The sequence below is a fragment of the Telmatherina bonti genome (genome assembly GCF_933228915.1).
Source record: "Telmatherina bonti genome assembly, chromosome: 4".
Taxonomy (NCBI): Eukaryota; Metazoa; Chordata; class Actinopteri; order Atheriniformes; family Telmatherinidae; genus Telmatherina; species Telmatherina bonti.
Window position 1 is genome coordinate 13,242,039 of NC_136622.1, and position 26,378 is coordinate 13,268,416.

The 26,378-nt window shown below is 37.5% G+C and overlaps 1 protein-coding gene across 2 annotated transcripts in view; it reads right to left on the minus strand.

Moving 5' to 3' along the window:
- The window catches only part of LOC306755257 (MICOS complex subunit mic25a-like), an 85,450-nt gene that overhangs the window by 38,745 nt on the left and 20,327 nt on the right, over positions 1 to 26,378 (minus strand). The window contains exons 5-7 of one of the 2 annotated variants that reach the window (XM_079239580.1): positions 21,936 to 21,959; positions 19,258 to 19,341; positions 1,937 to 2,007 (exon numbers count right to left, since the gene is read on the minus strand). In XM_079239580.1, coding sequence (XP_079095706.1) covers positions 1,937 to 2,007; positions 19,258 to 19,341; positions 21,936 to 21,959 — 179 coding nt within the window. The remainder of the gene's footprint in view (positions 1 to 1,936; positions 2,008 to 19,257; positions 19,342 to 21,935; positions 21,960 to 26,378) is intronic. The other variant, XM_079239581.1, reaches the window with a different exon arrangement.

Consider the following 26,378-nt stretch of genomic DNA (forward strand, 5'->3'; position numbering starts at 1 on the left):
ATCATTATCAAGTCCGATCAAACCTAAAATAAAGAAAAAAAAGTGGACTAACACTTGATAGATTTTTAAAGCAAATTGTTCTAGGTGGTTAGCCTAACTCGGGTTAGCCTGTTCTAGCTAGTTAGCCATTAGCTTTAGGTTACACTTTAAAATAAAGCCAGGAAATGTGGACTTCAAGGAAAACAACTGTCTAGTTTCCATGACTCTGAAGTATAAGTGTTGCACTTTAAACATCATGACATGCCTGATACGTACAGTTTCTGAGACATTTGTCATAACTTTATCGCTAAAACTTTGCTTAAAATCCTGTTGAACACAATCCGATTCTTGTCTTCTGCCCCTTAATGGACACCAGAAAATGGAAGACAGAACTGTATAAATGTTGCCATATCACATGGTCATAAATGGTAAATATCCCAAAAAGTTTAATGACTTTTTTTTTGACAATTTTTGATGGGACAAATAACTTCATTTAAAAAAAAGACTTTTCTTACAAATATTTTATGGGTTGAGTCTTAAAAGATAAAAACATGTACAAAAATAATATTGAGAAGATCCAAGCTGGAGAAATAAAAAAGAGCTTATTATGTAAAAATTAAACAAGTTAAAAATCCAACATTAAAAAATGCAAACTTCCACATAAAAATATATGTAATTTGGCTTGGAAAAAGCCTGCCGTCAGGGGTAAAAAGACTTATTTTGTCTACATTCATAAACACCTGCATCTTTTAGTTAGTTTTTCTTAAGACTTGTAATTTCACAGCAAGACAAGGTCTTGTCTCTAATGCCAATTACATCTGTGTGTAACAGTCTGTGGCGGCGATAATTAGCTATCTTTCTCCGGCTGTGGCTCATCACAAGTCTACAGTGTGAAGTGAGGATAGGGAAATGGGCCATTGTTGAATTCAGCTAAATTAAAGCAGCCAATTAAAACATTTATCGTATAAGTAAGTTTGCTCTGGAGAACGTTTGCATCTAACTAGGCAGAAAGAAAGAAATAAAATATTACCACTGTATGTTATTAGTCTGCTATGTGGATGCAGTTGTGTATGCGTGAACTGGCGAGAGTGTACCAGAGGCTCCAAGGTATGGCTCCTTACCTGTGCTGCTTCAAATTGGTTTGTGATTGGGGGGATGTGCTTATGTGGAAATGTGTGTGGAAATGGATTTGTCAGGGTATTGCAAGGATATGTTTAAGAAGAAACTTAGTAAGAATGTGTGGGCATTAAAAGGTGTTGCTGACTCTCTGGCACATGTTTTGGGCACATTCACATCAGCCTTTTTGATTCGAATCTGAGTCCGCTTGCTCGGATAGTCCGCTTCATTTTGGGAAATGTGACAAATTAATCCTGATTTGGACCAAAGAAGCATACTCGGTGCGCCTATAGTTGCAGGTCTCTGTCTGTTACAAGAGGACCAAATACAAGAAGTGTACAACAATAAAAACTCACTTCCTACATTTGGTGTAGTGTTGCATTGTGGGTAAATACATAGCGATTGCGTTAATAGTCATCTCCCTCATCTGTTGTTCATACTGCGGCCATTGTTGCAGTGTATTTCTGAAGTATACTTGCATAAGACAAAATAAAAAACCCAAAACAGCAAGAGTTTTGTGCTCCATGTTTAGCTTGCAAGAGGAGAAAACAGAATTTTCTGCTTCATGCGGGTCTCGTTCCCTCTTTTGCAAAATACTAGTGCAGCGCCACCTTTGGTGAGAATGGGTATATATTATTATTGGGGAAATATTATTATTCTAATGGTTTGGTGCAATGCAGTTTGAACATAATCTTGGTAAGCATGAATAACACCACCCTCCAACTGAAGTGAGTTCCCATTCGGGCTGAATCTAGCTGACTATCCTGATGCGAATGAACCCTTAAAAACTGTTTAGATCAAGTTTGGAGGTCAAGGTTAGAATTAAAATATCAAGTCTCACCTGATGTTGGCTTCAGTCTTGGAGGCAGCTTGGTGGAATTCTTCTTTGCTCTCCTCAAATCTTTCCCAATTCTAATAAGAAACAACACAAGAAGACACAAAAATGACTAATTATCATTTAGTTATTATTATGGATATTCAATACTGGCTTTTTACCAATATCTAATGTATCGATTTTGTCTGACTCTTGTTTTCAAATTATATCAACCGCTACCAATATTTTTTGTTTTGTGAGTTTTGGCAAACAAACAAATCTTATCTGGAAAATAATACATGAAATTTCTTATATTTTGTCATTTTGAGTTAGAGGAGACTTAGTTAAAAATTTTGATATAACATGTAAAAGTTGTGCCATTAAAAAAGTAAAAACTTTTTCAGGGAAAATCCAAGATACCAATCACTTCCAATATTACATTTTCATATCAGCATGCCAACTTTATCAGTAGAAATACACACAGATCTCCCAGATAAAAAAAAAAAAAAACCCGCCATGTAATTTTGTAAAAATGTGTATAGTTGTTTTGTAGTAGCCTGGTGGCATTCAAATGGTCTTATAGCATCATAATACAGGAAACAGAAGTGCAAAATGGCAAAGTGGTCTGAAGTGAGTACATGTTGCAACATATTCATCCTACTGCTTTGACCATATCGGTATGGAGATAATATTGGAGATTTCAGGGTTTTTTTGTAAAAACCATTTCAGCCTGTTTCTAGTATTTAAACCTAAACATGTCTCAGTAAATAACTAATCAAAACACTCAAAACTAGTAAGTTAAAATGGGGGTATGTAAAACATTTTAACTACTAAATCCAGTACACAAGCAGCAACCCTCAAAGTCTCTTCTCAAAAAAAAAACCAACATATTTTCATAAATTATATTTAACTTTTGAAAACCTCATTTCTATCAAGAACTTTCCCTCTGTCATTCATGACATCTTTCTTCCTCACATCCCAGTCTCTCGTTCACTTTGAGCCTCCAGTTAGTTCAAAGTCACAACTCAGACTCTTGAATGTAATTTAAATTCATCAGCATTGCTTCATAGTAAAACTTAAAAGATGAGGGAAAGTTGTAGACTTGTATATTCATCATGAGAAGGTTAAGTGAATCTAACCTCTTTTAATAAAAGTAAAGCACAGCAGAGAAGAGCTTACTCATAAATTTTTCAGGAAATCATGATTTTCTTCCTTCCCAGCTTGTCTCCAGAGGGCCGAAACTCAGGAATGCAGTATTATGATAAAAACAAGCAACTCCTTCTCTGCTGATCCTTCAAGCCTGGGCTTTACAGTATTGGGTGTTTCTCCACATATTTACCCATAACAGTGTTTCCCCTAAGTTTTTTGGAACTGGGATGGTAGGCAGCAGAGACAGCAGTGGAGGGACAGGGGGATCATGAATTTATAATGACAGTGTTCATACAAGCCAATTCATAAACAAAATAATAGCTTATGGGGAAAATTAAAAGAGAAAAAAAAAATAACTCTACTCATGATCAACCTGACCAATTTATTATTTCAACCATTAAACAGCAGACACAAATAAGGACATGCCAAGGATGGAGTTTCAAATGTAGCTAAGTAATGCTGAGCAGGCAAGTGGCAAATGTGTAGCCTCAATCAAATCAAACTTTATTTATGAAGCGCTTTTCCAACATAAAATATGTAACTCAAAGGGCTTTACAGTTTAAAATCAGACATAAAGGAAACACACAGACAGACATTATAGAAAAAGATACCTCAAACCCCCCTTTTTTAGATACATCTAAACGAGAGAGCTAAGGGCAGACAGACTAGTCATGGAAACCCCATTCGAGGAGCCCTTTGCACCATTTAAAACATATAAAATGTATTAAGACACTAAATAAAAACCTAATATATATATATATATATATATATATATATATATATATATATATATATATATATATATATATACACACACACACATACATACATACACATATATACATGCAGATATACACAAACAAATATAAAAATGGAATAAAAATAATTGATTAAAAGAAAATAAAAACGGAGTAAATTAACCAATTAAAACTTAATAAAAAAATCAAATAAAGGCCAAACTAAAAAGGTGAGTCTTGAGCCTGCTCTTAAAAGCCTGCTATTAAAAACATGATGGCAATGGCAAGTTGGCTCATGCCGTAACTTTCACAAAACAAGTTATGCTACCATCCAGCTTTATTACACGCCAAAAAATTAAACCTGACCAAGTTTTTAAATAATGCATTAAACTTATCTTTCGTCAAAAGTCGAAAGCCTAGATCATTTGGTCTCACTACTTGAAAGAAAGAGTCTAACACCGAGGTGCCCAAGTCCAGTCCTCAAGATCTACCATCCTGCAAACTTTAGATGCAACCCCTGTCCAGCACAGCAGAGTCAAATACCGGGATCCTCTTCTGCATGTCATTCAGCTCTGCAGAGGTCTGCTAACGAGCCACTTATTTGATTCAGGTGTGTTGGAGAAGGGTTGCACCTAAAAACAGCAGGATGGTCGATCTCGAGGACCGGACTTGGGCACCCCTGGTCTAACATATGCAAAGGGATCCATCATGGGAGTACAATTAATATGAATCTCTTCATGTCATCTTCTGTTTTGGGCCATATATCCCTTCTTAGACAGGTTGAATTTAATTATAACATTTGAAGACACACACAGATCTCCCACATTATAAAAAAAAAACAGTCATGTAATAGTCATGTGAAGTATGTAAAACTGTGTGTGGTTGTTTTGTAGCAGGCCAGTGGCATTGAAATTGTGTTATTGCATCATAAATACAGTGAACAACAATACCAAATGGCAAAGTGGTCTGAAGCGAGTACATGTTGTAACATATTCATCCTACTGCTTTGAACAGCCATGAGGATTAAAAAAATGTTAGAAAGTTGTAGGCTTGTTCTAATATTCTTTAGAAACACTTTTAGAATGTCTTAGTTTCAAGATTTGATATTCTGCTATTCTACGCTTTCTACTTAAATGTATAACATACAAGACTAACAGTCTGTTTACTACTACTGACTACTATTGTCCTGCACTCTTCTCTGTAGAATTACTGGAAAATAAATCAGAAATTTTTGTGTCATTCCTCTAATACATGTTTTTGTATGTCATCTCTCTCTCTCCATTCTTTTCTATGCTCACTTGACCACAGTAACTCCTGATCAATGCGCAGTCTCTAGCTGATTGAACTGGTTTACATTTACAAACAGTAACGATGATTCCCAAATCAGATTTTTAAATATCAAACTTATGTTTGGTTATGTAACAGTCCCGATGAGTTTTGTACAACATATGAATTATTTAAAATTCTCTGCCAGACTTCAGCTTCTCCTTTGATCTTGCATCAGATTTCTCCCAAATAAATCAGGAAAAATGAAGCAGCTTAAATCAACCCAGAAATCCTTACAGTTCGAGCGAGGGTCACAATTAATGCAGTTAATCAAGACAAAAAGAAAATAAGAAGCTATGAAACAACTGGTGCTTTTGGTCTGCTGATGAACTACAATGCAAAGCTGTTTGAATTGTTAAAAGTAATGAGTAATCAACAAAGTAACTGCCCGACTTGTACAGCTTTTGTGATCATTTTAACACAGATCTTCATCTTTAATACAGTATGCAGTTCATTTCCATGTCTAGCCATTCATTATTTCCTGCTCAGACACCTCTCCTCCCTGCAACACTCTCCTGCTCTTCCTTGGAGGCACGGAGGCTTTACCATGCCAAGAGGGATATATAATCTCCCCATGGGCCTTAGGTCTCCCGGGGTCCTTAATCCAGGTGGGCATGCTGCAAAGACCTCCAATGGGAGCCAACCAGGATGCATCCCAGTCAGATGTCCTTCAATGCCGAAGAGCAGCAGTTTCACTCCTGGTTCATGCCTAAATGTTCAAGCTGAGCCCAACCACTCTTTGAAAGAAATTTATTCCAGCCGTTGCCATGTGTGAGTATACATTTCAGTTCAGCTCCTTTATTCGCAACAACCAGAGCAACAGCATTATTGCTGCAGACAAAGCAGCAATCCCTCTGTCCATCTCCTGCTCTGATTTGTCATCTCTTGTGAACAAGACCCCAAGGTACTTGAACTCTTCCACTCGAGACAGGTACTCATTCTGGATGGACCTGGATGAAGCATTCCTTCCCTTCTGGTTGAGAATCGTGGTTTCAGATTTAGTAAAAATCATTTTGATCCTGACTGATTAACACTTAACTGAAAACCTGCCCAAGTGCAAGCTGAACAACATGGATCGAAGAGGCCAACAGAATCCCTTTTTTTGTGAAACATCCCAATAAAGGCATGGTATGAACAGGAGAGAGAGGCTTTCAGAACATCCAAGTTTTTCTCTCTCCACCCCCACAGTTACTTTTTGCTTCTCTGCTCCTACAGTCGGTCTCATCTTTGAACTTACTTTCCTTTTCAAGCTGTGTCAGCTTCCCTGGCATAACTGTACAATTGTCTTGGTAAAACAGATTAAAAAAAAACACACCTATATTCAACAAAACATACACAACTGAGTGACAGCTTTTGAATGAGTTAAAACCTGTCAGCCAGTAGTGCACGCATCGACAACAACCAATAAGCCACCTGCAGCCTCCTAATTGCCTCTTACCTTTTTACTGCCTGCTCATTATGTTCGCTAACTCGCTACCCTCTCACTCTTTCAGCTCCTATAATCTTGTTTTCTTTCCTATGCTATTCCAGTCTAGTCCTCAAACAGGGTAGGTGGCTTCAACATCACAGCAGCACTACAGATCCTGACATTTCTCTGATTTCCTGATGTTTTCCACCTAAATCCTGGGGTAGTCGACAGGCATAGAGTTGTTGACATTTTGAGAGGATGGATACCTGCTGGATATCTAGTTTGGAATAAAGAGCGCGAGTAATGGCTTGCGGTTTTTATTTAAGATGGCAATCTAAAATTGCAAAACGTTATCCCATTTGCATGCAACCATGAATAACGAAGCAGATGCAGATAGTCAAGAAGCCTTTGAGATGTGAAAAGGTGGCAGCAGCTGTACTTTACATTCATCAGTCGTCAAACGTCAAACAAATTTCTGCTCTCCCACTGAGTGACTGCTACCATTTTCCTGTGCTCTACTTGCATGTTTACAACCAACCTGTACCTCCTACAGGAATTCATTTCCTCAAAATAGTGCATCTTCATTTGCCACCTTCAAAGAAATCAAGCATATTTATTTACCCTGTTTATTTCTTTTCATATGAGCTCATTGGGACACCACTTTTTAAAAAATGTTATTACTGAAGACCAATACAGAGCCTCTCACATAGACAATGGATCAAAGCAATGCATTCATCAGGTTTTTTGTTTTTTTGTTTTTTGTTTTTTACACCAAAGTAACACTTACAAACTTTATTATAAAGGAACACACCAGTACACTAAAAATAACACAAAATGGTCTACAGGTGGGCAGAAAATAAACTTGCACACTTCTTTCATGCTTCTGTTTTTCTATACCTCTCTCCCTCACATGAAAAAGTGAAAAAGAAGCACTATTCTAACCCACACACACTCCCACTTCCTCTAACCCTGAACTTGAGCATGACTACAGCATTCACAGAAGAACATGTATATATATATATATATATATATATATATATATATACATATATATACATATACATACATGTATATATATGTATATATGTATATATATATATATATATATATATATATATATATATATATATATATATATACACACATGTATATACATGTATATATGTATATACATATATATATATGTATATATGTATATACATATATATATATGTATATATGTATATACATATATATATATATGTATGTAACATACACACGTGTGGGCTCACACAGAGCTCTCTGTCAAAGTGAAAATATGTGTGTATATATGTATATGTATATATGTATACATATACATATATATATATACACACATATATATATATATATATACACACATTATATATATATATATATATATATACACACATTATATATATATATATATATATACACACATTATATATATATATATATATATACACACATTTTATATATATATATATATATATACACACATTATATATATATATATATATATACACACATTATATATATAAATATATATATACACACATTATATATATATATATATATACACACATTATATATATATATATATATATATATACACACATTATATATATATATATATATACATATACATGTATATATATATATATATACATATACATGTATATATATATATATACATATACATGTATATATATATATATACATATACATGTATATATATATATACATATACATGTATATATATATACATATACATGTATATATATATATACATATACATGTATATATATATATATATATATATATATATATATATATATATACATACATATATATATATATATACATACATATATGTATATATATACATACATATATGTATATATATACATACATATATGTATATATATACATACATATATGTATATATATACATACATATATGTATATATATACATACATATATGTATATATATACATGTATATGTATATATATACATGTATATGTATATATATACATGTATATGTATATATACATACATATATATATATATACATGTATATATATATATATATATATATATATATATATATACATGTATATATATATATATATATATATATATATATATATATATATATACACATGTATATATATATATATATATATATATATATATATATATATATATATACATATATATACACGTATATGTATATATATACACATATATGTATATATATACACATATATGTATATATATACATATATGTATATATATATACATGTATATGGCTAAATAATACAGTAGCAGTCCTGGAATATTTAACTTCGTATGTCAAGACAAGCACAAGCGTATGTTAATGTTTTTTCACAAAAGAAAGATGTTGAAAATAGTCTAAACCTCTCTAGCAGGCTCATCCCTCCAATGAGAACCTCAACCAACTTTGAGAGCGGAGCATAAATTCACTAATCCTTTGGAATGTACGTAGCTCATTGGCATAGTGCCGTAACGTAAAAAGGTTGCATTGTGATCTGCCTTTTTTATGTAAATGATTTTATCTGGGGGAATGGACTACGTATTCGCGAACATACATCATTGCAACAATATGAATGTCCAATGCAGTGCAGGACTGTGCTTATGGCCTTGATTGTACAGTGCAAGGGTGAGTTGTGCAGGTTTTCTGCCTGGCCTGGAGGAGGTGCTGTTGAGTCATTTTTATTTAGCTATGAAAGGCACTAAGTTTCAAATCAATAGGTGCTACATGCTATAGAAAATTATCTGAAAGATTCTATAAAAAATAATATTAATTATAAAAGAAAGTGAAAAATATATATCATAAATATCAAAATAGAATTTTTCCATTTATATGTTTCTGCCTTGGGTAGGCACTGCTGACCCTGACTGCACTCCTTCACTTCCAGCGGCCATTTGTTCACCAATTTCCTGATGATAAAACAGAAACAGCTTGTGAAAGTGGGCAACCTTTCATCCAGGACCCTATCAGTTTCCGTGCTCCCCAGGGTTGGATGCTATTCCCATTACTATTCTCTTTGTATCCAAACAACTGCAACTCCTCACACCAGTATTTGAAGGTCCTGAAGTTTGCAGATGGTACCACTGTTGCTAGCCTCATACAAGATGGAAACAAGTTTGCATACATGATGGATGTCAAGCAGCTGACTGTTGGTACAATAATCAGAAATTAACATGCTCAAAACAACTGAGATGACAATGGAATTCAAGAAGAACATCCCTGAACTTCCCCGACTTGCCAACCAAGATAGCAGTGTGGCTGTGGAGTTTCAAGTTCCTGTGCACCACCATGTCTCTCAGGATCTGAAGTGGGAAGCTGACTTTGTTGGGGAAAAAAGAGCCACATTATCCAGAATAAAGAGTCCGGAGTTCTGCAGAGGACATTCAACAGTCTATCAACCAACCCATGATGGGACTGCTTCACATCCCCTCTGGCTATCTTCTATGCAAGCATCTCCGTTTTTGACACTGTACAGCTCTGGTTTACTTATAACTAGACAGTACCTAGACAGTATAAAAGATTAACTATCCTAAATTATATTGTAAATACTATATTTCTAAACATATGCAATATGTTTAGTGGATCTAAAACTACACAGTTGAAAGAGTATATTTATGTGTATATATATATAAATATATATATATATATATATATATATATATATATATATATATATATACACATATATATATAAACCGGCGATACTGTCAGTGGTATACCTCTTACAAAGACCTTACATATTTGTACTTAGTCTTACTTTAACGAGTGGTACCTCTTTATTAAACTTCCTGTTGCATGTAGGTAAGTGAGACAAATTCTTTGCACGAGTAAACACACTTGGCTAAAAAGCAGTTTCAAATTCTGATTTACTGGTGTTGAAGAGCACAAAAGCACTTCCTTTGCCCAGAAAAAATAATGAGGCAACAGGAATGCTACAACTCTGCAATGTTTAGCACCAGTGAGTTATTATGAAACTCATATCTTCATCTCCAGATGGGTGCAGCCTCGCTGGAAATACTACTAACAAGCCAAACTAATAAGCAGATCTGAAGCCCTAGGTGCAGCATACTGAGCAGATAGCTTTCCACAGGATGAAAGTGTTAAACTTTGACTTGGTTTACATAAGCCCCAGAGTGGATGCATTTCCATGAGAAAGTGCAACACAGCAGAAAAGTGGAGTTTTAATATGGTACTTAGAAAAAGATGGAGAAAAAAAACAACTAATTCTGATCAAAACATCAGAATATCTATCTTGCTGCAAACACACTTAAAGTATGTTGTCAGTGGGTGATGTGTGTGTCAATGGACTGGTGTAACTCAGGCTGTTGGCTTGGGTCATATATTTGTTAACAGTAACAAAGTAGTAGTGAACATTGTACCAATTCATACATTCCATTGAATAAACAAGGTTTCTAATCATCATAATGGTAAAGTTGGCTTGAGTGTAGAGGAAATTTTGATCTCAATGGTAAATTTTTTCAACGTACTGAAACCCAGCAGTGTTTGCACACATATGTTTTCCTCAGTCATGTGAAATAAAAAATAAACACCCTTTATCAGTTTAAAGCTAGGCTTGGCAAAAGGCAGATGTGGTGTGTGGAAAAACTCCTGTTTCCATGGAAATAAAGGAGGTAAGTAGAAACCATAGTGCTACTAATCAAATGTATTTGAATGACTCGAAATAAGTGACTGAGCCAAGCAACAGACTGATGATCCAAAACACAGCAGCAAATTCACAAAGAAAAAAAGAAAAAAAAAAAAGGTGGTAAAATGAAATCAGTACAAGTTCAGACATGAAGCCAAATGAAATGCCATGCAAACCTTAACAAAAGAAGCAACACTGTAAAGAGCAAGCCAAAATTAATCCAAAACTATGCTGAATGCTGCCAAGCTGAGCTGATGCAATGTCAGATTTTTAGACTCCATTGTTTGACCAAACAATGGTTCTGTCCATCCATCCATTCTTCACCGCTAATCCAGGGTCGGATTGCGGGGGCAGTAGCCTGAGCAGGGCAGCCCAGACTTCCCTCTCCCCAGCCATATTTGCCAACTCTGCGGGGGGGATCCCATGGCATTCCCAGGCCAGCGGAGAGAAATAAATCCCACCAGCGTGTCCTTGGTCTTCCCGGGGTCTCCTCCCACAGGGACGTACCCGGAACACCTCCCCAGGGAGGCATCCAGGAGACATTAAGTTCCAGATGCCCGAGCCACCTCAACTGACTTCTCTCGATGCGGAGGAGCAGCGACTCTACTCTGAGCCCCAGATGACAGAGCTCCTCACCCTATCTCTAAGGTAATGCCCAGCCACCCTGCAAAGAAAACTCATTTCAGCCACCTGTATGCGAGATCTCGTTCTTTTGGTCACGACCCACAGCTCATGACCGTAGGTGAGGGTAGGAGCATAGATCGCCAAATCGAGAGTTTTGCCTTCTGGCTCAACTCCTCCTTCACCACGACAGATCGGTGCAGAGTTCGCATTACTGCAGACGCCGCACAAATCCACCTGTCGACCTTATGCTCTATCCTTCCCTTACTGGTGAACAAGACCCCGAGATAGTTAAACTCATCCACTTGAGCCAGAAACTCACTCCCAATCCAGAGAATGAAATCCAGCCTATTCTGGCTGAGGACCATGGTCTCAGATTTGGAGGTTCTGATTCTCATCCCAGCCACTTCACATTCTGCTATGAATCGCTCAAGCGAGAGCTGGAGATCATGGCCTGATGACACCAACACGTCATCCGCAAAAAGACCCAATCCTGAGACCACCAAACTGGATCCCCTCAACACCTCGGCTGCGCCTAGAAATTCTGTCCATAAAGGTTATGAACAGATTTGATGATAAAGGGTAACCTTGGCGGAGTCCAACCCTCGCAGGAAACAAATCCAACTTACTGCTGGCAATGCGAACCAAGCTCTGACACCTGTCGTACAGGGACCAGACAGCTTATACAAAGGGGGTGGGGTGCCCCATACTCCCAGAGTACCCCCCACAGGAGCTCCTGGGGGACACTGTCGAATGCCTTCTCCAAGTCCACAAAGCACATGTAGACTGGTTGGGCAAACTCCCATGCCCCCTTCAGGACCCAAAAGAGGGTATAGAGCTGGATGAATGGATGAATGTTTCCCCGCCAGAGAGGAGACGTTCCATGTCCCTAGAGCCAGTTTCAGCAGCCGAGGGTCAGAACGCAAGGGTCCTCACCTCTTGCCGCTGCCCAGCTCACATTACACCCAATCCCCGCGGCTCCTACTGCAGAAGGTGAGCCCACGGGAGGTGGAGCCCATGTAACCCTTACGGGCTAAGCCCAACCGGGCCCCACGGGCGAAGGCCTGGTCACTAGATGCTTGCTGTCGTGCCCCACTCCCGGCCATGGCTCCAGGGGGGGGGGGGGGGGGTTAAGGTGACTCGCATCCGGGCAAGCGAACACTTCTGCCAATGGTCGTCATCATCATGGAGTCTGGTCCTTCCCGTAGACACCTGTTTGCCATGGGTAACCCTACCATGGACATAAAGCCCCGACCACATAGCTTCAGGATCTTCAGGTGGCAGCTCAGGAAGTGGCCGCCACCACCAAAATGCAGAACCACAATGGTTGCAAGCACCACAATGGTTCTGCATGTTGGCTTCTATCTTGTTAAGTAAATAAAGACATAGTTTGTTGGATAGTTCATGAGTTGTTAAACGTAGTGACAAGTACAACCTACCAAGAGAAAGAGGGTGAATCTTCTTTTCTTATGCCAGGAATAAAGGTGCTGCCACTAGTTTGATATGGAGTAAAGCAGTGTATGTGTGTTTAGTGTGCAGATATTTCTGGTGCAGTACATACAAGTCTTGCTGACAGCCTGTCAAGCCACCTGTCAGACTTAGAGAGGGATTATTATCTTCTTCTGTATGCTTTATTTCAACCAGGATCAAAATATACTCCATTATGACAGCAACGCGTGTTAGAGTCAGAAAGGCAGCATGACCACCAGAGAAAGAAGAAGAATATAGTCAGAGGAAGAAATAGTCAGATATAAAAACATGTCTAGATGTAAAATAAATCGCACTACCATTTCCACTGGCTACTATTGGCATATTATTAAAAATGGAAAGACAAGTACACTTTCCTAAAGATTAAAGCAATAAATGGACCTTTGAACTGCTTAGGCCAGATTCGGGTTTCCATGCATGGCCCAGTTATTAAAACATTGTTTAAAATGAGTAAATATTTCCATCAGACCACCCTGCTATACATTTTCTTAATAACTCAGAGGAAGGATTCCAGATTGATTTGCCTCAGAGTTATCGCTGAAGGAGGATATCTTAACACTAAATAACTAGTCAACATTCGCTACTTAACACTGCAAATATTACTTCGCAGAAAAGAAAAGATCAGAATAATAAAAGTAATATAGTGTGAAATTAATATTTTTACATTCAGGTTTCTGTACTTTTTGACTGGATACAAAGCATACAGAATGTCTGTGTTTATGGAGTCAACACATACTTATTCTCTTATTTGTATGTGTGCATCAATAATTTTAATCTAAAGAATAACTTTTATGATTATCAGTCTTGGTCTCATTTGTACTTTTAAAGCAATACTACTCAAGTTTGCAAGCTTAAAACTGAAACTTTGATTGCAATCTAGCATGTATTATGCACCATAACGGGCTGTAGCTTGCCTGTAGCATTCTGGGGTTAGTTTTTGGCAAAATGCCTTCAACCCAATCCAGCAACAACTGGATATCAACAAACTGGTTTTGGATGTGCACCCTGTCTGATTCAGAAAATAAAAACAAAAAAACCTGAGGAAATTATCACTGGAAACAGATGCTGAATTAGCATTAATTTCTCATATTTCAAATATTACACTGCTCAAAACATAAAGGAAACACTAAAGTAACATGTTGTAGATCAGAATAAATGAAATATTTTTATTAAATACTTTGTTCTTTCCATAGTTGAATGTGCTAACAACAAATTCACATAAAAATTATCAATGGAAATCAAATGTATCAACCCATGGAGGTCTGGATTTGGAGTTATACTCCAAATTGAAGTGGAAAAACACACTACAGGCTGATCCAACTGAGGCCTGTATGGCCTCCCTACAATGCCTGGGCATGCTCCTGATGAGGCGGCAGATGTTCTCCTGAGTGATCTCCTCCCAGACCTGGACTAAAGCATCTGCCAACTCCTGGACAATCTGTAGTGCAACTTGGTGCTGGTGGATGGAGCGAGACATGATGTCCCAGATGTGCTCACTTGGATTCAGGTCTGGGGAACGGGCGGGCCACTCCATAACATCAATGCCTTCATGTTGCAGGAACTGCTGACACACTCCAGCCACATGAGGTCTAGCATTGTCTTGCATTAGGAGGAACCCAGGGCCAATCGCACCAGTATATGGTCTTACAAGGGGTCTGAGGATCTCACCTCAGTACCTAATGGCAGTCAGGCTTCCTCTGGCAGGCACATAGAGGGTTGTGTGGCCCTCCAAAGCAATGCCACCCCACACCATTACTGACCCAGTGCTAAACCGGTCATGCTGGAGGATGTTGCAGGCAGCAGAGCATTCTCCACAGCATCTCCAGACCTTGTCACATCTGTCACATGTGACAATAACTGATGTACATTTGTGGCCCGTTGGAGCTCATTTTGTAGGGCTCTGGCAGTGCTTCTCCTGTTCCTCCTTGCACAAAGGAGGAGGTAGCGGTCCTGCTGCTGGGTTGTTGTCTCTCTCGGTCTCCTCCACGTCTCCTGATGTAGTGGCGTGTCTCCTGGTAGCGCCTCCATGCTCTGGACACTACACTGACAGACACAGCAGACCTTCTTCCCACAGCTTGCATTGATGTACCATCTTGGATGAGCTGCACTACCTGAGCCACTTGTGTGGATTGTAGACTCCGTCTCATGCTACCACTTGAGTGAAAGCACCACCAGCATTCAAAAGTGACCAAAACTTCAGTCAGAAAGCATCGGAACTGAGAAGTGGTCTGTGGTCATCACCTGCAGAACCACTCCTTTATCGGGTGTGTCTTGCCAATTGCAGATAATTTCCACCTGTTATCTATTCCATTTGCAAAACAGCATGTGAAATTGATTGTCAATCAGTGTTGCTTCCGAAGTGGACAGTCGATTTCACAGAAGTGTGGTTGACTCAAGTTACATTGTGTTGTTTAAGTGTTCCTTTGTTTTGTTTTTTGAGCAGTGTATATTGCTATAAATCATATGATGTCACTTTCACATGGTTGGCAATGAGTTACAGGAAGTGGTTTTCAGCCTTGCTCCTTGTTTTCCAGCATGTTTGTGTTGGACATGTTTTGGACACTGTTTTAGGTTGTTTTAGTTGTTTAATTGTTGTAACTGTTCAAATAATGAAACTGACTAAAATTGGAAATATATATTTCTAAGCTCAAGCTCTGCTTAACCCATTTATTGTGTTATCTTTTTGAATAAAGAATAAAGAAAAGTCATACTTGAAGGAGGGTGCATTTACAATGGCTGAGTCGTTAACGTGCGGGTCAGGTCGAGGGTCATACATACATGGTCTGGCCAGGTCCAGATTTCAGTAGGAGATATCAACGGGTCGGCTTTGGTCGTTGTAATGGATCTGCGATCATTCGGGCTGGTAAAATTGGACCTGTGCAGGACTCTTTGGTCTTCTGGTTCCGAATTGTATTGCGGTTCGCAGATCATATGCTTTCTGAACATTTGGTTTTGTTTTGTTTTTCTTTCTACCAATACACATATATTATACTGTATATACATATCATTCTGTCTAACACACACACCCACCCACACAAAGAGGCCTGTCTGCAAACATCCTGAGCTCAACAATAAACACAGCTTGTGCCACCTGTATGCAAGCCTGCCAGCCATTTACCCACTCTGCACACAACCTGTTACTAATGAGACACGTGCAGACACACACTCATCTGACACTAAGCTCTATGCGTGTGTCTTAAATATGTGTGAATTGTATTCATCAAGATCAGATATTCAATCTAAATTTTAGTCTTTAGAGATTTTTACTGTTTATATTTGTCCAACTTTTCTTGAACTTAGAAGAGGAGAAGAACATAGCCTGACTGATTGAGCCAGATAGCCAGACTTTTATTTACTTTTTTTTTTTTTTTTTTTTTTTTTTTTTTTAAATAATTTCAAGGCTGACAGTTAAGTTCCAGCTCCTTCTGTTCAGATGTCTTTGAGCAAGTTTCTGCCAATGTCAGGTAAACAATTTGCTCAAGTGTGCAAAAAAAAATGTAAAGCCTGTAAAGTGTTTTGTAAGTCACTGAGATTAAAAGCGTTACATCCAACTATGTGCAGTCCATTTACAATTTCACATCAGCAGAGAGGCTGGGCGGATTGGACATGCCTTCGGTAGTTCTCAAATTCCCAAACTTCATAAAAAGAAAACTATTGCTTGAGTCAGTGATTCAGTCAGTTTATTTAATCCTGTGGCAGACTACATTTAACCTTTATACACGCCAAAACTCAGTCCTTTAAATGGAAGAGAAAGTTTACTCCAAACTTTCAGTGAGATATTCTTTCTTCCAATAAAAATAGAAAGAGAGTAAAAGATTAACTAAATGCAACAAAACAGCAGAGATGAGGAATAAAAAGCTGGCAGAATGAGTGTAAACTCTATCCAATCAAGGCATGGATGGTAACTCTGCAGTGATGGCAATCTAATGCCTCATGCGGCTCTCATGTTGACAGTCACTCCCTGGGCAGGCCAGGCTTGAATTAACCATGGTAAACAGAACACAATACTTAGATTTTACACATACTGTCCTGTAAAGGTCTTCTCTATTTAGAGAAATAGAAGAGAGCTTCCCCAGAGAGCCTGTGGAAAGGTCCTCTGTGAGGCGCCTGGTGAGGCTGAGACTTAACACCACACCTTTTCTACCTGGCAAATGTCAAACGGGAGATGAAAGGGAATGGATGGGTTTGTGACGGCTCTCTGGAGATGCTCAGAATACTTAAATCTTTGCTCCTTGTGGAATCACATTGGATAAACTGAGTGGAGTGCTTACTTTTGTGTATACTGTACTTTGAAGCCCAATCTGCTGAATAACCTGGCTTTAATTTAGTTGATATACATTTTGTATTGATTTAGGAAGTGACTATAACAGATTTCCCAATGATAACAATAAAATAGTCAAATAAAAATAAATAAACACCTATAAAAATAAAATGAAAATGGTAATTCAAACATGCAGTATCCAAAAGTTCGTCAACAAAATAAAAAAACAATGAACTGTCATAAAACAGGGTTGCCAGAGATATGGTGGTGGGGTGTGCCTATTTCTCATACAGTTCTTAATATCATAAAAATATTCAAGTAATATTGTGACGTTTCAGCACATAAAAAGGCATGGGCACCAGGTATCGTCAAATATGCATATTCCCTCAAGCAGCACTAATCAGCAACAATCCATTAATATCTGTACTGTATAGGCACACAGGCAGCGTTTTACTGGGGAAAACAATAGTCAAGCACTACGATGCAGAATATATTTGTTCCTGAGGAAACGAAAAGATTTAGGTTACATTAATCCAGAGGCAACAAACTTCTGTGAGCTCAGGGACAACAGGACTGAACCTTCACACATCTATGTGAATTGTAATCAGGCCAATTCCAGTCTTCCAGATTTTTTTCTGGAAGAAATGGATTTAGTTTTCTTCAGATCAAAATAAAAAAGGACCACATACCAGGGATCACCAATCCTGGTCCTTCGGGGCCAGCGTCCTGCAGGTTTTCCCAAGTGACCCTGCTGGAAAACCCCTGTCTCAGACTCATACAAGCTCTGTTCATGTCTACTAAATACACACTGATTTGAATCAGGCGTGTTGCAGCTAGTACACTTGGAAAACCTGCAGGACACCGGTCCTCCAGGACCAGGACTGGTGATTCCTAAACTAGACTGTTAGGGGCTATAAGTCCAAAAGCCAGGCTCTCAGTCAGTACAGGCTTGAATCAGTGATCTTGGCAAATTTTATTCACGTCTGATGTGAGATTTTAGGTCACATATGCCGACTTCATGATTCCACCTTTACAAGGGAAGTCCACAAGTTTTCAATTTCCATCACGCATTTCAAAGGGAAGGGTGCAGGTTCTTTGTCAGCCTGTGCTGTCCGGAAACAGAAAATATGTAGAGAATTTAAAAAAATTCTAAATGTGCCGACAACCAGGTACACGTCGACATGTTAGGATAGTTCTACAGGAATAGCAGGACAAAATAAATAAAAAATTCTACATCATTTGGTTCTCCTGATGTCAGAGGGCCTACTATGTGTTTAGAGAAGGGATGGCAACATTTTCATGGCATTTGTTGCAAGTTTGAATGCAGAACTGGAAGAATATTAACAAGAGAAATAATGTAACAAAAATATTTGGGCTTTCATTTGCAAAACAGAAAGGTTGAAAAAATGAAAAAGGTAAAAAAAAAAGTTTTTAGTGTACTTTTCATTTTATCTAATATAGCTGAGCTTGCATTCATGCAGTTTCACACTGACATTTCTCTGTTATAATGTGTGAATGAAGGCGTGGGACAAAGGTCAACCTGTCCAAGTCCTGTAGTGTGCATATGTGCATTTATAGTTTATTCTGCTATTCTGTGAGGCTGAATGAAGCCTTAGACAGTCTCTGTGTTCATATGGGCCTGTGTAAATGGTTTACCCTCTTCTCCAGCTGCGCCAACTGCTCCTTGTAGAAGGCGTCCAGTGCTTTCAGCTGCGAGTCTTTCTTCTGTAGCTGCTGGGCCTGCAAAAAAAAAAAAAGGCAGATTAGTCAATTAGATTATTGGTAAAGTGTTCATTTAAATACTTGTAAATAATCTTACAATTAAAATGATTTTATATATTTCTGAATGAGCATTTATTTTTGTTCTTGTTGATATATATTCAGAATCACTTCAGGTAAACATGAGACTTTAAGAAAATATTATTGAGTAAGATTTCTTATGATGCTATGGTAAGTTTCTCTCTCTTTTTCCCTAAATGAACATTTTGTGGCACGCCAGAAAGGAGTCTCCGGTGCAATCTTCTAATTGAAAGATAACCCCAGCCATCACTGGATTTACAGCAAAACACTAGACCCTGAATTTTTGCCATTTTTAAAGTAAATTTAATTACCAGACCAGCTAATTACCAGATTGATGACAATCTGGTAATTAGCTTATCAAAACCTTTATCAGAATTTTAAGCTTATTGTGTAGATAATTGCCAAAAAATACCTTGACATAGAAATTAACTCCTGTTTTTTTGTTTTTTAATAGGGAAGGTTGCTCCTTTGACTTTTTAAGAATACAGGAGTTTGTTTTTTCCCAACAAAGCCATTAAGCTTTCGCTTAAAGCACTCAACTAGACAAGTTCTACATGTTCAAGTCTGAAAAAATGATCCTTTTGGACTTACACATATCCATTAATATAAAAAATAAGCAGAACTTTAACTTGTTTAACCTCTGGGTATTTTGGCAACCTCAGGACAGCTCCTTCCTGGCAGCTCTGTGTAAAACATCATTTATTTCCCTCTTACCTTGACATTACAGTTATTTCCTGCAGGGAACACGTTCATGCACACCTACACTGAGATCTGCAGGTCTCAGACTGCTGATAGATAGTTATGGGTCTTAAACTGCATCTTTGCCACTTTGTTTAAAGGTAATGTGTTGTACTGTTGCCTTATGTGGATTGCATGAATATGGTCATTCTTTTTATGAAAACAAAAGTAATTGTACTTGTAAAAAATGTATTTCAAATAATTTTTTATGCATTAATTGTTTGTGAATTGTGAGGTCATCTGTCATATAACAAATGAAATCAGGCTAATTGTCCTAAAATATGAAGAATTATCCACAAGATGCTTGTAAATTCTACCCAAGTTTGGAATTCATGAAACTTACACACTACAAGCAGACTATATCCTTTAACTGGACCTTTACAGATTCATGTATTAAATAAAGAACTGTATTTACATAAAATGCTTTATTTATTTCTCACTAAGCAATCTTTATATATTTTTAGTGTCTTCTGACACTCTCAACACTTTTGGTTTATCTGGTCTTACTACGGATTAAACTGATCCAGTTGTAGAGCTGCATGAAAAACAGCCTTACAACAAACCCTGGTAGAAATAACATAAATCCAGCTTAGCTTGAAACATTAAATCTAACATTTTTATATAGTTCTTCTATCAGAACTGATTCCATGAAGTCAAGCTGGAAAGAGGAAGCCCATGCCATTACTGGGTTGGAAACAGCTTTACTCACTTCAACTGGAATCTGATGAGACCGACGTCTCAGTATCTTTAACAAAAATATATAAACCTGTACGTTATTGACACTTATGTTTCATCTATTGTAACGACCTTGAAAAGAGTAAAATCTTACATCCTTCTTAATAGTATGAATTAAAAATGACAAATTATTTGTGTTTTAAAGTGTTGCTGAATCCTCTTTTTCTGCACATGTCTAGGTCTGCGTAGCAATACAATAAATGTTTAATGTGGTTTCAGTCTTTGGATTCAATAGTACAAGAATATACCACACACGCACGCACGCACGCACGCACGCACACACGCACACACACACACCACAAGCACTCTTGCACTGACAATGACATTCGCATGTGTGTGACAGGTTGAAAGCATAAGCATGCAAACATACTTTAAAATAAACAGGAAGAATGTCAAGACAGGAAAAGGGAAAAAAAATGCATGAAAACCTCTTTTGTTTAATTTATTGTCTAAAATACGTCCATTTTGTTTAATCAGTTAATTATGTTAAATGTTGTGTCAAACTAAATCAACTACAAGAGACTGCAGATTTTTACTATAAATTGTGGCACACAGAGAAAAAAATGATCTGGACCTCTTTAAAAGTACAAGACAAAAATAAAGTGTAAAAAAATTATACATGGAGGAATTATGAAGAGGAACTCATTAGGAACAGGTATGAAGCAGGAATGGATGAAGGATATGAGGTGCACAGCTACCAGAGAAGAGGTGAAGACAGAAAAGAGTAGAAAGAATATGAATACATAAAAGAAATAGGGAAGAGGGGGGGCTTCATTTGCTTTCAATTCAATCTAATCAGTCTTTAAGTGGATTTTTACCCCCTGGACACAGCAATTTAAAGGATATTTAACTTTTGCAATTGTCAAGAAATTCAGTTCAACAGAAATTAAGGACGACTAATCAGCATTTCTAGAAAGTAGCTTTAGCCTTTTTTTCCTTTTTGAAGAAACCCCCCCCCAGCATGTTTAGCAGGACAAAGAGAAGCAAAGTGAGGTAGACAGCAGAGAATAAGATAAAAATGACCATGAGAAGGACTTTGAAAAAGTTCTAATAAAGCTTACCATCTCTTCTATCTCATCTGCAGACTAAAAATGACAGAGTGGAGGAGAGCAGAGGACATGGAGAGGCAGACGGGGTGAAGGAAGAGGGTTGAAGGAGAGAAAAGGGAAACCAAACCATATTACTCATTACTGTGTTTGGGTTGTACGAGTTAAAACACACATTTACAACGATTAATACACATGCATGCTGCGTGCGTCTCCATCAGAATGCATCCTAAATGTACTAAAGCAAGACTAACTAAAAGAGAGGCAGAGTTAAGCTTTTCCAATCCAAGTTAGAATTTTGACAACGTGGCATTTCTCCTCTGCTCTCCGTCTGTCCAGTGTCCCGCCCAGATGCAAACAGACTGCAAAGACTTTTTTTTTTCTTTCAACTAAACTATTCAATTCAGAATTTGGGTTCCAAGTATTCCTTAATGTACCTGCAAGCAAAGCACCGATTATAAACAAGGGCAATTAAACTGATTGCACTGCATCTTTAGTGTCTAATAATGGTGATAATTATACATAACAGACATTTGCAGCTTTTGTTTTGCTGATTGGAAAATGTGTGCACTGCAGATTACTAGCCAAATATCAAATCAACAATAAAACCAATCGAAAAGCTTTTTATCTCTTTCTTTTTTGCCATCACATTAAAAGGAGGCATTAAATACGTCCAACTTCCTTCATTCTGCTAGTAAAGAGCCTTCTGGAGCAGGCTTAGTTCATAAAGCTTATGTGACAACAGATGGATGTATTTGTCACACTGGGAAAACTCAATTTGTAGAGAAATATAATAACAGGATGTCTGAGATTGACAAGCTGTCACCATTTGAAGCGCTCTAATGTAGGAAATCTTGCACATCTGGCACTCGGAGCAAATTAATGCCAGTCAATATTTATAAAGCTTTAAGTGTCGCAGGTCTGACACGAGAGCACGGCAGCGGCAGTGCAGAGGAACCGAGGTGAGGCGCGCCTGCACATACAAGGCGTGGAAGATTCATCATAATTATCAGGGCCGTTGAACACCAAATCAAATCAGAGCCAAATCGCCTGTGTTTCATAAACAGACCTTAACTGAGGAGAGAAAGAGCGGGGGGGGGCTTCTGAGGAGAAAGATGCTTCCAGTGTTTGTTGAAAAGACGCAGCTGGTGGCGGTTAATGCCGGTGAAGAGGACCTCAAACTGCTCCTGTGCTCAGTTTATATGTTAGACAAGTATCTGTTTGACGGGGATTATGCAGAAAAAGAACTGGATTTAATTTAAAGGGAAAAAAAACAACATTTCCTTCCTATCTTTGTCTCTTGGTAGTGGTTCGGTAGTAATTTGCATTCACACAAGGAAACTGCGAGTGAATCAGATGACTCCTCTGGTGTCCCTCCAGGGACCTGCGAGTCCATGGTAGATAACAGCCAGCCAGGCATGACTTTACACACGATGCAAACACACAAAGGTACAAATGCAGCGGATTGCTGGGGCTTACATGCTCGTCTGTAGTCCATCTTCCTGTTGGAAGACCTGACATTATCTGTTTACAGCCATCAATGTCAATTTGTTTCTCTGTACTGAGGCTTCCTGCCTTTGAAGCTCTTTAGAAAGACAAAGTCCCAGATAAAAGACGACTAATGTGAAATAATTATTTGAAAGAAACAGACAAACGTAAGTTGATCATCCTGCAGAGCGACTGCTGTTACAGCCTTATCATCTTGCAGGATGGATTAGTAAAACATTATTTATGAAATGCACAGGGGAAGAAACCTCAATCCACTGTATGGAAAGTTTCCTCTAGTTAACACCAGCAGTTCACAAAGATGGATGCAGCATGGAAACAGCATAGCAGAGGGACTTCAGTTCTTAGGTTGGTACCATACAGGCAAACATATCGACTCACATAAGAATAAACACTCTCTGAGTAGAAGGGTTTTTATTAGCCCCTTAGTGGGGGAACACGCAGTGTTGCAGAAGAAGATGGAGAAAACTTCTCAGATCTTGAGAAAAAATAATCAATAAATATATTAAATAAACTTGAATCTGTGTGGTTGCAGCCCGACACAATCCTGCATATGTCTGAATATATCCAACCTGTCACAACCAAGTTCATTACAGCATCGTACATCGTTTGCATGCAACTTAAAAAGAAGCAACTAAAATTACAAAGTGTACACCCTGCCAGCTGGTGTGCAGCTTCCTTCTCTCTGCCATCTCAGGTAATTCTGACCGAACTGGAACAGCAGAAATCCCAGATAAGAATACAAAATACTTCTATAAAAAGGTTACAATAGACAATTTTATGGTTCTATAAAGCATGACTTTGCTAACAGGGTTGACCAGCAGTCAACATTTCTGCTTATTTATTGATCCTTTGCAAAATAAGAAAAGAAAGCCATATTTTAAGCAAAGGCTTAAAATATGGCTTTTATTTTGCTGGTTTGCTGAATATTTATAAAAAAATAAAAAAAATTAAAAAAAACAAAGAAAAAAACCATGGCCTTTTTTTTTTTGATTAACAGAGTCTTACTGAGACTAATGACATCAAAAAATATTCATAGATATTCTAAAATGCTCAGAAGGAGCATGTTAACATGCAAACATTTTTATCTCATTATCAGCAAATGTTAGCATTTATTTAAAGATTTATGGATTTATGAGATGTGGATACATTTAAAGTTAATCAATATATCTGAGAGAAAAGATTCTTTGCACTGAATTGGTCCTTTTAGCACAGATCATAGCTTTGAGATTATTTATGCCAAAAAAAAAGTAAACTACTCATTATTTTGCATTCATAGGCGGAACATTAATTCCCTAAACTGAAGACAATTTTGCCACTTCAAAAACAATAAAGCCAAACGTTCTCACATGATAGCATCCTGCTTTATGATTTAAATTTTAAGCTTAAAATAAGCGATAAAACTGTGCAACTGTTCATTTTTAAAATCTCTCTTTTTATTTTTTAATCCATTACGGTATTAGACTCATAATCTGCTTAGTTTTCTTAAACCAAGAACAAAAGAAAATCATTTTGATGGGATGTTCAGTCGTAAAACATGGGAAAATAACAAGCAAATTAAGCTCTGTGCTTTCAGAAAAACAGAAAGAACAACAGAAAAAGCATTTCCTTTAACTCTCAACTAAACAAGAACTTTGTTCATGCTTTGCTCAACTAACCATGCACACAGAGCCGTCAGCTCAGAGCACAAAATTTGCTTTCCTGCACAACATTTAAGCTCAGGGCTCTTCAATACAGTCCCATGTAGGTCAAAGACCTGCCGGTTTTCACTGTCTCTCAGCTCCAACACACATGACTAAAAATAATGAATCATTGTGCAGAACTGTAGCTTTTGTTGGATCTAATAGACTGTTGGATCCATTTTATTTGAATCAGGTCTGTTGCAGCAGGAGACGCTGAAAACCCGCAGGATTGTGGCCCCCATAGGACCACATTCAGTAGTTCTGTTCCAGGTAAATGAATAACAAAATGTCATAAGGTTAAAAAGAAAAAAAGGTGACAAAAAGAAAAAAGAATTGGTTTAGATGAAGCTAAAATGTATAAGAAATTAAAGCCGGGGCAGAAAAGTAACTTCAGTTATTAACAAGGTGTATAATTGAATATGGCAGCTGCTAGCCATGAGCTACACAGGAGATTGGCTTACAAGCGTATCATTGTATATTCTTCCTTCTGCAGGCATCGTCTGCATATAAAACATTTCAGCGCACAGCTAGAGGTGTGAAGCATCTACTCTGGAGCTGCAGACAGAAAAATAAATGTGGCCAAGTGTGAAAAACAAAAAGTAAAGCAAGAAAGAGATATGCCGAAAACGATGAAGGATTACTGAACAACAAGTCTAATGTTTGGCATAGACGAAAGACGAATGAATAAAGGTGTCTGGAACGAGACTTGCAAAGAACACCTGGAAACTCTATTAGTTTACTTGAATCGCACTAAGGCTGATGTTCATTAAAGAACTGCGAATAAGACTGATTATTCATAAGATCCAATATTATGAGGAAAAGCAATCACAAATCAAACAAACTGCTAAGATCAACACAATCAAATGATAAACTTAGAACAGTTTAATGAGACCAAAACTGCTAATCATCAACAACAAAACTATTGAGGCAAAAGAAAAGAAGATTTAGTCTAATGTTAGATGAAAATGAATGCTGAAAAGCAAATGGAAACAACATCCTCTTCACTATGAGTTGCACGACTTTGTACTTAATCGAATATATTCACAACAGAAAGTTTATTATTTCGACAATGTTGTAGTCTCAAAGAACTGATTGTTTGAAATAGTACCAGGCATGAGCAACTCCACTCATTAAACTTGTTTTTTTTCTGGATAGGTTTTACTGAGACACAAATGAAAATGAATAAATATCCATTTATGTAGAACCTTTCATCATTATTCAAGGTTCAGCCTTTTGTCATGAACACACTGGTTGTTCTACTGTTGACTTA